Source organism: Ceratotherium simum, chromosome 11 (assembly GCF_057802395.1).
Source record: "Ceratotherium simum simum isolate JZ-2026a chromosome 11, ASM5780239v1, whole genome shotgun sequence".
Taxonomy (NCBI): domain Eukaryota; kingdom Metazoa; phylum Chordata; class Mammalia; order Perissodactyla; family Rhinocerotidae; genus Ceratotherium; species Ceratotherium simum.
Window position 1 is genome coordinate 11,873,155 of NC_141910.1, and position 16,378 is coordinate 11,889,532.

The 16,378-nt window shown below is 39.8% G+C and overlaps 1 protein-coding gene across 1 annotated transcript; it reads right to left on the reverse strand.

Annotated features, from left to right (window-relative positions):
- Positions 1–3,281: 3,281 nt before the first annotated feature.
- POLE4 (DNA polymerase epsilon 4, accessory subunit) lies at positions 3,282–13,418 on the reverse strand. Its single transcript, XM_004437185.3, has 4 exons — positions 13,185–13,418; positions 12,609–12,693; positions 11,919–11,960; positions 3,282–5,156 (listed from the first exon to the last, which is right to left on the reverse strand). The coding sequence occupies exons 1-4, from the start codon at positions 13,401–13,403 to the stop codon at positions 5,143–5,145; spliced, it is 360 nt and encodes a 119-aa protein (XP_004437242.1). The 5' UTR covers positions 13,404–13,418; the 3' UTR covers positions 3,282–5,142.
- Positions 13,419–16,378: the final 2,960 nt, after the last annotated feature.

Below are 16,378 nucleotides of genomic sequence, written 5' to 3' on the forward strand. Positions count from 1 at the left end.
AGTAAGAATCCTCAGGATTTTGGGCGACTCACAGTTACAATTCTGGAAGAGGGGGTGAGGAACCTTTCTATGCAATGTACTTCCTCTCAATTCCGGAATCTGTTCTGTCATTCTTTATTTACCCCTTTTTGAAGTTTGTGGCACTGCAACGTGCCTATTCCTTGTTTGACTGTTGCAGTAAAATATTTTGCTAATTCGTATGAACTTGGAGGGGATTGTTCATTTATTTAATTAGATAGGTATTAGAGAAAGGAGACGTCATAAGGCATATCCACTCCACCATCCTGAATCAAACATGCATGCCCACAGTTAAGCATTCACTGTTTCTTGAAGATCCCAAGTTACCTGAATTTTATATCTGCTAGGGGAAATAAGGTTCCTATAGGAAAGGATGGAGGAAGAAACATAAAACACTAAAGAGTAAAAAATATCCAAGATTAGGTAGAATATTCTGAACCAATCAATCGGGAAAATAAAGAAAAATGCTTTATGTACTGGGATGTTCAGAGCTATTCAGTCTTGAGTGAGGAATGTCAGATCCCTGGTTCAGATACAGAGAAAAAAGGAACTGGGACAAATTTAACATTTTTCTTTTTAGCATGATTTGCACTTATTCTTTTTGAATATTAGGCCTTCATACTATTAACATCAGGATTTGGTAGCCTTGGGCCTTCACCCTACTTAACATCTAGTAATGGTCTCATTTGCCTTTCCCAGCCCCAAACATGATCTGAGATACCAGGGAACTCTACGGTAGCGCTCCCAGCCAGCTACACTGGGAATGCAGGCTCCCTTTCTGACCCATTAGCTCAAGACTGATTGATAACGAGCGAAAAGAAGGAGGGCATGGGAGCTGCTGACCATGAAGGAAGCCCGCTCCTCCACAGGCCTCATACAGAAACGTAAAAGAGCAAGGAGTCCCTGGAAGTCACAGATGCCTCATTTAAGCCATTTCACCAACAGAACAGAGTGCAGTTAAGACTTATTTATACGATTAAAAATAACAATGTCAGGTCCGGCCCCGTGGCTTAGCGGTTAAGTGCGCGCGCTCCACTACTGGCAGCCCAGGTTCAGATCCCGGGCGCACACCGACGCACCGCTTCTCCAGCCATGCTGAGGCCGCATCCCACATACAGCAACTAGAAGGATGTGCAACTATGACATACAACTATCTACTGGGGCTTTGGGGAGAAAAAAAAAGGAGGAGGATTGGCAATAGATGTTAGCTCAGAGCCGGTCTTCCTCAGCAAAAAGAAGAGGATTAGCATGGATGTTAGTTCAGGGCTGATCTTCCTCACAATAAATAAATAAATAAATAAATAAATAAATAAATAAATAAATAAAACTGTAAAAATAACAATGTCATGTAGGACTGGGAGAAAATATCTGCATAACACATATCTAACAAAGAATTTGTATCTAGAATACATAAAGAACTCTCAAAACTCAATAATAAAAAAAATCAACTCAATTTCTAAAATAGGAAAAAGCTAAGAGCAGATAATTCACCAAAGAAGTCATACAGTGACAAATAAGCACACACAAAAATGCTCAACATACTAGTCATTAGGGAAATGAAAACTAAAACCACAATGAGATACCACTACGTACCTATTAGAATGGCTAAAATTTTTTTAACACCAAGTGCTAGCAAGGATGCAGAACAATTGAAATTCTCAAACACTGCTGGTATAAATGCAAAATGGTACAAGCCACTTTGGAAAACAGTTGGCCAATTTCTTTAAAAACTAAACATATGTCTACAATAAGATCCAGCATTCCCACTCCTATGTATTTACCCAAGAGAAAATTTATGTCCACACAAAAACCTGTATGCAAATGTTTATAGCAGCTCTATTCATAATTACCAAAAACTGGCAACAACCCAAATATCCCTCAATTGGTGAATGGATAAACAAAATGTGGTGCATACATTCCCTACAATGGGATCCTACTGAGAAATAAAAAGAAATAAATTACTGATACACACAACATACAGTCATACGTCACTTAAAGACAGGGATATTCTGAGATGCGTCGTCAAGTGATTTCGTCGCTGTGCAAACATCACAGAGCGTACTTACACAAACCTAGATGGTATACCCTGCTACACACCTAGGCTATATGGTACTAATCTTATTGGACCACAGTTGTATATGTGGTCCGTCATGACCAAAACATCACTATGTGGCACATGACTGTAGATGAATCTTAAATGCATTATGGTAATAAGCCAGACTCAAAGTCCACATACTCTATCATTCTATTTATGAAGGCAAAAATATAGGGGCAATAAATAGATCAGTGGTTGCTAGGGGCTGAGACACCAGTGGGGTGGGAGAGTACTACAAAGAGGCAGCATGATGGAATTTTTGTGGTGATCTAACTGTTCTAAATTTTGATTGAGATGCTAATTACGTGCATTTATCAAAACTCACAGAACTGTGCACTAAAAGGGATGACTTTTGCTGAAAAAAAATAAAGCAGTTCATAAAAGAAAAATACATCATGTAGAAGAAACTTCAGAATATCCCGCTCAACTGAGAAGACAGAAAACTCAGGAAGGATGAATGATCAGCACAATTTCATCTAACGTAGTGGGAGCGGTGAGATGAGAAAGTCTCCAGACCTCCGTCCAGGATCCTTTCCACGACAGCATTTTCCAATGTTTTCTTACCTTGACCGCCAGTAAGAAATATATCGTTACCACAATTTTGGCAGCTTAAAGCAACACTCATTTATTATCTCACACTTTTACAGGTCAGAAGTCTGGCACAGTGTGGCTGGATTCTCTGCTCAAGGTCTCACAAGGTCAAAGTAAAGGTGTCAGCTGGCCTGGGCTCTCTCTGGAGGCTCTAGGGGAAAATTCATTTCCAAGACCATACAAGTTAGTGGCAACATTCAGTTCAATGCATTTGTGGGACTGAGGCTGTTTCCTTGCCGGCTGTCAGCCAGAGACTGTTCTCAGCTTCTTAAGGCTGCCACATTCCTCGGCTTGTGGCCCTCTCCATCTTCAAAGCCAGCAACAACAGGTCAAGTCCTTTACATGCTTTGAATCTTTCTGACATCCTCTTCTGCCACATCTCTGTAACCTCCTCTTCTACCCTCAGCCAGGAGAAAGCTCTGCTTTTAAGGTTCATGTGATTACTTTGGACATGCCCAGGTAATCCAAGATAATCTACTTTAAAGTCAACTGATTAGTAACCTTAATTACATCTGCAACAACCCTTTTGCCATGTAACATAACATATTCACAGGCAAAGGGGCAAAAGTCATGGGGGCCAAAATTCTACCCAGCACTTAGATTTTACACAACGACCTGGTGCACACACATACAAATGAAAGAAAAATTAATACTCTTTACTCAACACTCTTGATGCTTTTAATTTAAAAATGCCAGTGGCAACATACTACATTGATTCCATGTCCCACTAATGGGCTGCAACCTCTAATTTGAGTTTATCTTGGAAAAAGTCCAGCATGCCCTTTGAAAGTCCCCTTTGCAATACTAGGAGGCCCATGGAAGGCCCTCGGGAGTCTGTGTAACCCCCAAAATTATGTACAAAGTTATGAGACCTACTAATCATGAGAAAAATACAAACCCATTTGGGTACATTCTATAGATACCTCCCCCATGCTACTGAAGGCTGTCAAGGTCACAAAAAATGAGGAAAGACTGAGAAATTGTCACAGACGAAAGGAGACTGGGGAGATGTGAGAAGTAAATGCAATGTAACATTCTAGATTGGATCTTAGAACAGAACAAGGGTATTAATGGGAAAATTGGAGAAATCCAAATAAAGTCTGGAGTTTAGTTAACAGCAACGTATAAACATCAGTTTCTTAGTTTTGACAAATGTACCTGGCAATGTAAGATGTTAAGGGGAACAGGTGAGGGGTATATAAGAACTCTGTACTATCTTTGCAATGTACTTTTCTGCAAATCAGTATTATTCTAAAAGAAAGCTTATTTATAAAACATCACAGGACTGAGCATCTGTACATTTTTCTAGGGAGATCTGTAGACTTTATATCTTCAATCCATGATCCAAAAATACTTAAGACCCACTGACTGAGGCTTCCTGCTGCTTTCCTCAACGACTGCTTTCTAAGCCTCTTTCCTGCTATGTGACCCACGCCTTCCCTCAAAAACCAAAATTTAGGCAGGACCTGGGGGGAGGGGAGAATGGGGAGTTACTGTTTAATGGGTACAGTTTCAGTTTAAGATGGAAAATGTTCTGGAGGTGGATGATGCAGATGGTTACACAACAATATGAATGTATTTAATGCCACAGTACTGTACACTTAGAAATGGTTAAAATGGTAAACTTTATGTTATCTACATTTTGCCACAATTTAAAAAATAAAAATAAAGGAATTGGTACTGATACATGCTATAACAGATAAACCTTGAAAACATTATCTAAGTGAAAGAAGCCAGACAAAAAACACCACATAATATATGATTCCATTAATAATGTTCTAAAATAGACAGCAGCGATAGTTGCACATTATCTGTGACTATACTAAAAACTACTGAAACGTACACTTTAAGTGGGTAAATAGTACGGTATGTGAATTATTTCTCGATAAAGCCATTAAAAATTTTTCATTGGTTTTAAATCTAGGATCACGTTTATTTGAACTTTCGAGACCTTAAATGGCATCCTGTAAATTGTGGAACCACAATCTGGTAACATGCTGGAAAAAAATGAACAAATAAATGAAAGACTGAAGTTTACAATGGCTGGCAGGGAAGATCAGAAGGGTCTGTGACTGGGCATGGGGCTCTCCAGGGGCCAAAACAAAGGCAAGATTATACAACACACTAAGTTGAAGCTGATCACAGACCTTTATTCTGGTCCTTATCATTCATTAAGCAACCTACACACATCATTTTCTTTATCTCTGCCCCAAGCAGCAGCAGCTGCATCCAGGCCAGAAACGGAAGACACAAGTAGTGGAAGATCTTGTAGAAAAAGCTAACAGGTGAGATGTCTGCTTATCCCGGCTTGGCAGAAGATAGAACAGGAAAGTGTGAAAGTGCAATATTCCAAAGACTCTGTTCTTCAAAGCTGAGGCCTGCAGATGGACTAGCTGAAGGATGCAGGTGAAGGCTCACAAAACTGCCCGGCTCAGCAATCAATCCAAAGTACCTAACAACACAAAGAGCAATGAGTAAAGCAAGGTGCCTCCAGAGCCGGATGAGTGTAACAAGCTGGGCAAAGTTAAAGTGGAACCTGCTCTGGTACTGGTAGTTCTCTAAGAGCAAAATACTCATTTGGAAGAATATTGATCCAAAAGATCCTTGGGGCAAAACACATCATTACAGGGGGTGGGCAATTGGGAATTAAGAATACTGGTCTGGAGAGTTAGAATTAGAGGTGGGAAAAGGGCTAAGAAGTTGTGTTGGTTAATGAGCATTTGTGGAGTCCATGCAGGGGGTGAGTGATACAAAATAAATGAGGTAAGTTCTCAGCAAAGAGTTTATAATCTTTTCAGAAAGTTCCATTTCAAGATGGTAGACTGAGCCCACAAGTTTGTATGCCCTCCCATCCAAGATTCCATTCAAAAGGAAAAAACGTTTAAAAAAGGTATAAATCTACAACAAAGAACGGGGGCCCATCAGCAGTCAAGAGATTTCAACAAAAAGCTAAATAATAGAAATCTGACTGAAGTATGTTTATAAATAGAGCAGAGGAAAATGAGCCTAGAATGAACACAGAGGGGGCTGCAGCAGAGGTGGGAGCTCATCTGCCTAGAACACTCATGGGGAGGCTCCAACCCAGACACTGGGAATGACAGAAAGAGACGCAAGACTAAAACAGGTTAATGGCTCCAGGGTCGACATGAAAAACGGCTGGCCCCATCTCCCCACAACCCTCCCTGCATGCAGCACTGCCAGAAAACCAGCATTTAAACCTAACTAGAAAACAAAATCAGAGGGCTCTCTTCTAAAGAACTAAATGAATTACCTGGAGAAGTAGAGCAGCTTCTGAAAATACCAGCTCCCCACAGTACAGCTTTCTGCATTCTGGCCTCAGAGGCCCACAGCATAAAATCTGGCCCCACTCCTGCCCACTCCAAAGTAAAACTGTAGACAAACGCCACCCTCTCATACACACACATATACGGCTTCCAAACAGTCTTCTTATTCTTTCATTCTTAAATAGAATGAAAATTACCAGGCACTTGAAGAAAGCCTACATAGTGAAAGATTAAAATTTATTTAAATAGATAAATAAATAAGAAAAATACCTAGAATAAAACAGATAATCCATGGAAAAGAACACATAAGAAAACAAAGCAAAAATATCTCTATTTTTTTTTAAAAAAACAGCCTCTGTTTTTGATAATGGCAAATTACTGCTGAGACCAACTGATAAAGATGATTAAAATATTTTTTAAAAGAAAATCCTTCAGACATTGAAAAGGCATCAAGAACAGGCAAACTCAAAATCTAGAGAAGGAAAGAACACAAAGAAAATCCAGCTTCCAAAACTGCTTTTGCCCTGAGGGCATTTGCCAAACCAAAAGATAGAGCTGAGCAACTGTGCTGTGATTTTCATAGGCTGAGAAAATCCAGAGTCAAATCTGAGAGTCTGCTCAAATGGGAAAGTCTGATAACCGCTCCCTTTTTAAAAGCTGGAGTCCCAAAAGGCTACACCCTCAGAGTAAGGCTGGACTAGAATTAAGTGAGCCTCCTCAATGGCCTGTAGTCAGGGTTCACATCACCACGGTGATCAAAGAATCCTCAAGTCTTGGATTTGGAAAGGAGGTCCTGCACTGATACATGCCACCAGGTGCCTTGCAGAAGCAAACAAAAATCTTCTTTGGAGAAAGGTTTCATCATACAGGCCTCAAATTATCCAACAAATAATTTTCTCAAGTACAATGACCAGTATACCAAGATAACTAGGCATATAGGGGAAAAGACCATGAGACATTACCAACAGAAATAGACAGAAAAATAAAATAAAATAAACCAGCCTCAAAAGGCTTTGGATATTAGCTTAGACACAGACCATTACACAATTGTACTTTCTATGTTTAAAGAAATAAAAGACAAGCTTCAAAACATTTGCAACAAGTACAAACAATAAAAAGTGACAAAAGAGATCTGAAAATAACTAAATAGAATTCACAGAACTTGAAAATACAAAAACTAAAACTAAGAAATCAATAGAAAAGTTTAAAGGAGACAAAACCACTGAAGAGAGAATTATTAATTCTCTCTTCCGGTCAGAAAAATTACATAGAATGCATCAAAAAGAGGCAAAATTATGGTTGAGTTTTAACATATGTTTAACAGGAATCCCAGAGAGAAAGGAGAAAGAACAAAACAGAGCGAATATCTGAAAAGATACTGTCTGAGACTTCTCCAGGACAGATGAAAGACATCGATCCATAGATTTAAGAAGCCTAAGCAGACTACAAAAAGGGAAATTACACCTGGATACCACAGAGTGAAATTATAGAGAAATCAAAGACAAAGAGAAGATCTTAAAAGCAGACAGAAAAAAAAGGACAAATTAGCTTCAAAAGATTAACAGACTGATTTCTCAACATAAACAATGAAAGCCGAAAAACAGTAAAAGGACAGCTTCAACATGCTAAAAGAAGTAACTTCCCATCCAGACTTCTATATTCAGCAAAATGTCCTTCAACAACGAAAGTAAAATCAAGGCTTTTTCACACCAAAAAAAAAAAAACCAGAAGAGTCAGCTACCAGCAGACCCATATTAAAGGAAGTTCTAAAGGATTTACTTCAGAAAGAAAGAAAATAATCACAAATGGAGGAGAAGAAATATAAAAAGAGCAAAGACAGTATAAATACATGGATAAATTCATATATCATTTGCCTTTATAATATAGCAATAATAATGCCTTTTGTGGATTGATGAAGACAAAACAAAAATACTTTACGATAACAGCGTGAGTGGGGGATGAGGAACTTAGAATTAATGGACTCTAAAACTCCATTTGTTCAGGATGAGGGGGAAGGTACTAACATTAGGCTCTGATAAATTACAGATGCATGTAGTAACTGGCAGAGTAACAATAAAAGAAGAGATGTATAACTTCCAAACTGATAGAGGAAAAAATAGAATAATAAATTATACTCAAAAAAAGGGCAAAAAATGGAAAGAAAAAGATAAAACATAAAACAGGCAAGATAAACAGAAAGCACAAAATAAGATGGTAGATTTAAACCCATATGTATCACTAATTATATTAAACTTAAATGAACTAAGTGCTCCTGTTAAAGACAGTCAACCTGAATTTTAAAAAATAATCCAATTATATACTGTTTACAAAGCTATGGAAAGGTAAAAATAAAATGATGAAAAATACATACCATGCAAATACTAACAAAAGAAAGCTGCTAAGTTTTAACAATATTAGACAAAATAGACTTTAAGGCAAAAAGCACTACTAGAAGTAACAATGGTTAACTTATAAAAGTCTCAATCACCAACAATATATAACAATATTAAATTTATATACAGCTAATCACATGGGCTCATATAAAGAAAAAACAGACCTAGAAATATAAGTAGAAATAGTCTGCATTCATAGTAGAAGACTTTAACACATAACTCTCAAGAATCAACAAAAGAAGCAGACAAAAGAAATTCATTAAGAACAGAGAAAATCTGAACTACACAATAACCAAACTTGACATTGCACCCAACAACTACAGAACACACTTTTCTTCAAGCACACACACAATGTTCACAAGGTTGACCATACACGCTGAGCCATAAACCCAGTTTCAAATATTCCAATGGACAGAAATAATAGAGTACATTTTTTGAACACAATACAATTATCATTAACAACAAAGATAACTAAAAAATTCCCATATTTTTGGAAATTAAGAAATAGTCATCTAAATAATGCACAGGCCAAAAAAAAGCACTTAAAAATATTTCAAACCAAATGATGATGAAAATACTACCTATTAAAACTTGTACAATACAGCTAAAGCAGTATGTAGCAGGAAATTTATAACTTAAATGTATAAAGCTAAAAATTAATGAACAAAAGATCCATCTCAGGAAGTTAGAAAAGAGCAGCAAATTAAATGCAAAAAAATCTAAAAAGAGCAAATAATAAAGCACAGAAACTAATGAAATATGAAACAAAAATATATTAGAAAGAATCAACAAAACCAAAGGTTACGTCTTTGAAAAGCCTAAGGGACAAACCTCTAGTGAAAGTGATCAAGGAAAAAGAGAAAAGGCTCTGATAATACCAAGAATAAAAAGAGGACATCAATAAATATCTTATTTACATTACAAAGATAATAAGAGAATACTGTGAAAAACTTTATGTCAATAAATTTAGATAAAACACAAATTCTTACAAAAACTATAACTCTTTGGGGGGAAAAAATGTCTCAAGAAAATAAAACCAGAATAGTCCCGGAAACATTCAAAAAACTGAATCAATAAAAATATTCCCACAAAGAAAATTCCAGGCCCAGATGGCTTCACTGATGAATTTCACCAAACATTCAAAGAAATAATTCCCATCTTACAAAGTTTTCCAGAGAACAGATAAAAAGGGTACACTCTCCAACTAATTTGTATGAGGCTCACATTCAATATGAAAAAAAAATGCCAATCTCTCTTATAAACAATGATGCAGCATTTGCAATTTGACTAAATCCTAGTATTTAGGGATACATGCTTATGTGGTAAAACTACAAAGAAAAATCAAGGAAGTAATTACCAAAAAGTCAGGATACAGTTATGTCAGGAAAGCGGTGGAAAGACTTATGACAAAGAAGGAACATATATGGGGCTTCTGGGGGCTGACAGTATTCCACCTCTTGGCCTAGTTGGTGGTTACAATGGTGTTCATTTTATTATTTATTGACTTCACATTTTTTCTTTGTGTTACATTTCATAAGGGAAGGCTTAAAAATATAAATATACATATATAAACATATTTGCATAAAAGATTACACAAGAGACTAATAAGAGTTGCCGGCAGGGAGGGGACCTGTAGGGGATTAAAAGACAGAGAGGGTAGAAAAGGACTGTTCACAGTACTGTTTTTCAACTTCCACACTCAACCTACAGATAAAGCACAGAAGATTTAATTACGATAAGAAGATATGTTATCAGCCTCGACAATGTCAAAGTACAAGTATAGATGACACAAAGTGACAGTTAGAAGTGGGCTAAAAATGGGAAAGGATAGGTGCACCAATAGTCATATCTCACAAAGTGGGGAATAAACAAAAAAAATAGATATTTTAGTATGTTACGTAAACTGAAAAGGTAACAAAGGAACTAAAAATAATGATATAACTATGAAAAATCAGAAAGGAGGGAAGGGATTTATGGGGTAGTATAGGTTAGCCAAATGTTTACTGATCATAGCAGGAAGTCAACAGATAACATCCACAGTCAATAAATCAAAGACAAAGCATAATATTTAGAAATATCTAAGTAATCACCTGAAAAGCTAAAAACAGAAACAACAAAAGGGTGAGAGGCAGCAGCTGCATTTCATTATAAGCCATTAGGTAACTATTTGATTTTTTAAGCATGAATATATATTGCCTTGACTAAAAAAGAAAAAATCATAATTTTCTATTTAGAACATACACATCTATGGATATAAAACATTTATTTTACCAGGCAGAAAATAATATATACTGATTGAATCCACAAGGTCTAAAATGGCCAAAACTCCGATCTACTAATGTACAGCAGAGTAGAGGGATTCAATTACCGAGATTATTGGATCAGAAGATGAAAATGAACACATCCACCACTCAATAAATGGCCATTTATTAAAAATCCAAGCTAAGCACCATGCCGTGGTAGAGGCTAGACTGGGAAACTGCATAAGGTCTCTCCATTTCTATTCCCGGCACCCTCCAACTTATTATCCACAGGTCGGTAGTGTTATATCTTTAAAATACGAATTTGATCATATCGCTCACCTCTTTGAAAAGCTGGTAACTAAAAATGAACAGGTAAAGTAGCCCCTAAACATTTTTGATTGGGGAACTGACAGGAAGTCAGTCACAGGAAGTTGCCTGCCTTAGGTAGGCAGCTAACAAGTTATTTTTAAGAAAAATGAGTAAACAGAAAAGAAGGCTTAAGAAAGATCTACAAATTAAGAGAATAGTCAATAATCTAGGTTTGAAGCTGACCATGGGAATGTATCTTAAAAAACATTTAAAAGAATATATCAAAAAGGCCAGAAGCCTAGGTTGATGTACAGATGCAGAACAAAGGAGTAAAAACAGCCAACGAGGCTTGAAGGAAGTAATGCGAACACTCTGGTACGGTATGGTAAAGCTACGCCACAGTATACCAGAGGCAGGTATGGTACAGATGAGAATGAACTGAAGGTGCACGGCTTTCACACAACTATTCAACCAGAATATGCGTACAGAGGAGTAAGCTGATCAGATTTAGGAAAGAGAAGGTAGATAAGATGAGGTATTTCAAATATTTTCTATTTCAATGACAAGATTTAGTTAGCACATGAGCTAATCCAAAATTCCTAAGAACAAACAGATACAGGAAAATACAGAATCTCACTGCAGCAAAATCATCACTTTACACAGATTGTTAAAGAAGAAAAAGGAACAGAAGCAACCCTTTAAATGTTAGCAACTGTTTCTGATCTCTAGCATTATGATGAGGGAAGGAGACATATCTAGAGATGGAAATCAAAGTAGTAAGCAAACTTCTGAGTCCACCTAACTCCACTGGGATCTTTATATTCTCTTCCATTTTGTATGGATAGCAACATTCAGGAAACAGTTCTAATTCCAAAGGGAATTAGAATTAAAATTGCTAAATCTCACCAGTTTTATAAGGTTTTGAACTCAGATCATTAGCATGGAAGGACAGGTGGAAATGATTACCCATTGACAGAGAACTCACCTTCCAGAAAAGCAAATTCATCCACAGCTTCTATTGCATTATCTGAAACACAAGATAAAGGGACATCTGACCAACTCTGGTCATTTGGACATCAGCCCCTTAAAAAAGTACAACCCACACAGTGAAGGGCATTTATAAAATTTGTTCTTTGCTGTCTTGAGACTCATTCCTACTCCACCTCCAAGTCTTACATATCAGCTGTCTCTCCACAAGAGCAAGAAAAGCATGGGTAAATACTGTTCAGTGGGGGGGGAACTTCTTTGCTCTGAAAGTCATCAGAGAAGAGTTTGGCAATGTAGCAGGGCAGTAAGATGACAGTATATGCAAGTTTACACATGTGCGAGGGTCACCAACTAGAAAGAAGAGTCAGAAATCAAACCCTCAGTTTCCAGGGGAAAAAGAAATGTCAAGCCTGGTACAATATGGCAGAGGGTATAAAGGGGTCTAGTTAGCTTTGGCAACACCTAGACTCCTTTTGTTCTCCAACCCGCACCTCTCCAGCCACCCAAAGTATATAGATTCTAAAGGTGGGGCTTTCTGGCACTGTGGCAGTCCAACAGAACACATGATAGAAAGACCCTGCGGCACCTCTCTTTTTGCAGTGATGCCTTCTCAACCAGTGAAACAGAAAGCCTGGCCCAGCCCTCCCTTGTCTGCCCCCAGATTCAAGATACCACTGTGACACTCTACCCAAATCTCTCCTCTGCAGGGTTTTCCTCTTCCCTTGTTGAGCACAGCAGTAGGCATCTTTTGCAATGGTCTCCACGAACAGTTCCTGTGAAGCAAACAAGGAGAGTTGTACCCATGGGTTCTAGCACAATTCTGGTGAGTGCTCCTGCTTGAGGAGAGGGAGAGGGATGAAAGGGGGCTCAGACGCATGGGGAGGTTCTCAGGACGCTGAAGGTTGTCCTGGACTTCATGAAGGCCTATTCCCCTTCCTCCTCCCTCACTTGTAAATTCAACCCACTCATTCATTTGAGACTCCTACATGTTCTGTGTTAGACACTGGAGATGCAAATTAAAGTCGCTGTCCAGGCCCTCATGAAGACGCAGGTATGTCAACAAACCAACATAACCATGGTATGTGACCCTTTTCCTGTCTTCCCTCCCTCCACTCACATCTCAGAATGCGGCCCCAGCAGCTCCTTCCCCTCCCTGTCCTCAGCACACCCCGCCCTCCCCAAATCCGGCCCAAGACGCCGCTAAGTCCCGCCCCTCTGACGACCCGAGGCCCCGCCCTCCGTGTCCCTGGCGCTCCCGCCGCACCGCGGCTCGCGCCAGAATGAAGATGGCTTCCTGTCCCGCGAGCGTCACGTCGGGGTCCGCCTTCACCAAGGCCTTCACTCGCGCCAGAGGCAGCCTCGACAGACGAGCCCCGGGCGCACTCGTCGGGGCCTGGGGCGGCGGGGCCGCTGCCTCCGCACCGGGCCCCTCCTCCTCCCGGGGCGTCCCGCTTCCAGCCGCCGCCGCCGCCGCCGCCGCCATCCGGCCCCAAGCGTGCTGCGCGCGGCCGCCGCCTGTGCGCGCGCAGGCGGCGCCGGCCCCTTTCCCGCGCGCATGGAGGCCACGCCCCCTGTGCTCGCGTGGCTCCGCCCGTCACGCGGCAGGGCGCTCCCGGGACCATGGTGGGCGGGGGCTGGGCGCCGGGCGGTTTTCTCTCGGTGTCCGGTCGCCGCTGCTGGGCTCTGAAGGCCTCGCTTGTCGTGCCTGGTGACTCTCCCGGCCTAGCGGAGCCCAGGCAGCGCCTCTTAGTTGGTGAATATGGTGGCTGGGAGAGGCTGGTGCCGGGAGGAGTGCCGAGGTCTGGAGAAACCCAGACCTGACCCGCTAGAGAGTCTCAGTCAATTCAGAGTGATACCCAAGGCTAGGAAGGGCAAGTGTCCGAGGGAGCCCCGGACCTTCCGCCGAGAGCCTAGCCCGGAAAGAGGGTGCCAAGGAGGGTGGAAATCTGGACCAGCTTCAAGGAGAACAAGATGCTCTTGAAGGCGGGGTAGGACTTTTAGGCAGAAATGGGAGAAGTTCAGTGCAGACAGGAAACCGCGAGAAAAATGCATAGAGGCTGGAAAGCATGAAGTTGTGGCGATCACAAGGCGTCCACGTTTGTTCAGTTACCAGTAGCATCAGAACACTGGTTCTCAAACTTGTAAAACTTGACGCTTTACACTCTGAAATTATTGAGGCCCCAAAGAGCTATTGTTTCTGTAGGTAATATAGATATTGATAGTATTAGAAATTAAAACAAATTTTTTAAAATATTTAATACATTACATATAAATAACATTTTCATGACAAATAACTTTTCAAAAAAGTTTAACAAGAAAAATCTCTTTAATGTCTGGCTGGATTCTCTAGCTGCTTCTTTATGTTAACGTTATCACTTTTCATGTAAATCTGGAAAACACTGCATCTTCTAGAGAGAATGAGAATGAAAAGGGCAAATAACATCTCAATATTATTAAGAAAATAGTTTTGACTTCACGGACCCTTGAAAAGGGTCTCTGAGAACACACACACCCCAATTGGTCCCCACACCAAACCTTGAGATCTGCTGGTATAGAGGAACAGTTGATATTTGCAATAATAGGTTTAATCTGTCAATTCTGTTATAATAGCTCACATTTTTTAAGCACTTACTATGTGCGTGGTTCAAAGTGCTTTACATTTATGTATGTCATACTGATTTATATAATTTTCATAATACTTATTTGAAGTAGGTAATATTTTAACCTTGTTTTACATTTGCGGAAATTGAGACACAAGGTGGTTAATTTACCCACAGCAGAATGTGGTGAAGCCAAGAAGAGGTTGAATTAGATAAAATCTGAAATCACTCTCCCTTCCAAAATGATGTAGTAAACTGTACCTGACTGGATTAGCAGAGAGGCTCCACTAGAGCAGAGCAAGAGGCTTGGCTCAGATTAAAATCTTCAGAAGGGGGTCTGAGTCACTGAAAATTTCACTACAGCCTCCTTTAGGACCTCAGTCCTGAGTCCATCTTCAGATTACATTTGTGGACACTCCTGCACGTGGAAAGCTCCATGTAAAATTCATAGAAGCATGGCCAGATTCTTGTGTCACCTTACAGTAAAGTGCTTCATGGTGCAATATTCCAACAATGTCAAAGTAGTTAAGCACTAATGGCGCCTAAATTCTGAGTTAACACAATAAAATGGTTGACCACTGTGGGAACAGGGTTAGTTACGACTTCCTGAAGTTTCTGGGTCAAATTGGCTTTTGGAGGATTCTCTCTTTAACCTCTCTTCCTTCCCAGTTTTCTCTCAGTATTTGTATTTTCCCTACCTTTCTTCCATTTCCTCCTCTCCCTCCTTTCTCTCCCCTCAATGCCTGTTTTTTTCCTCATCACTTGAATATTTTACTGCTTGGCCCAGCTTCATCCTTCTTTCCCTGGTTTTACATGACTAAAAGAAAGAGGTTTATTTAAACCACACAGGACTTCCCGACTATGGGCGCTGAAAAGTGGTAAGTCGTGTTAAAAAGGGGAATCATGTTTGAATTTCAGTGGCAAAAGGGCAGAGGAAACAGGAAGACAAGGGTCAAAAAAGCTACACACACAAAAAAAGTTTACATATCAATCCATATAGAATGAAAGGCTAAAATTACCTTTAAAAGGCTACAAGAAGAAAATTAATGCAAAAGAGAAATGTCATGTGAACATTTTATGTAATAAACTAAATGTTTAAAGACAACTTACCATCTACCCCCCTGGAGTAAGAGTTCTATCCAGGAGATATGTATTTGGAGGAAACCAGTGACACTTCATTTCTGAATTATTTTTAAAAATAATTGTGTATGTGTTGTATATTGTTAAAAAATAAAAGTCAACTGAGTAAATTTTAAAGATCTTGTTACTGTACCAGGTCCGTTTTTGCCCGCCACCTGGAAAGCCAGTCACTGAGACAACAAGATTGCAGAACGAGAGAGGGTTTATTAATCTTAAGGCAGCCAAGTGAGGAAACGGGAGAGTGAATCTCAAATCCGCTTCCCTGAAAACAGGGACTTGGGGATATTTATGGGGTAGGGGGCAAGGTGGTCTGAAATGATTGGAGGTGAGGAAAGATGAGTTAATTGATGATCTGGGCAAGTGTAGTCAGGCTTCATGCCTCTTCCTAGGACGTGTCTTCACAGAATGGCATGTTCACAAAATGGGGGCATTAGCATGCCCTGAGAGTGGAGTTCCAATCTCTTGACGTCAAAAGGCCGCTTATCGGACACATGTCTGCTTGGGCCCAGTTGATGAGTTGGTGGTCTCAACCGGCCTGAAGTGGATAATGGGTTCCAATTCCTGAAAAAAAATAGCTCAAACACCCATTACCATGGTGACCCAGTCTCCAGGGAGATGTCATCCATAGGAACCTAGTGGGAGTCAGATACCACATTGCCTAAACAGCACGGTTAGCAATGGGTAAGTTTATCATGCAGATTTAAGTCCTCACCTTCTG

Excerpts from the sequence above, each read along its gene's own strand:
- POLE4 (XM_004437185.3), bottom strand. The coding sequence starts at position 13,403 with ATGGCGGCGGCGGCGGCGGCGGCGGCTGGAAGCGGGACGCCCCGGGAG. Across the intron at positions 12,694-13,184 it reads TCATTCTGGCGCGAGCCGCG|GAACTGTTCGTGGAGACCAT; the intron begins GTGCGGCGGGAG and ends TTTGCTTCACAG. Across the intron at positions 11,961-12,608 it reads CCTGCAGAGGAGAGATTTGG|ATAATGCAATAGAAGCTGTG; the intron begins GTAGAGTGTCAC and ends CTTGTGTTTCAG.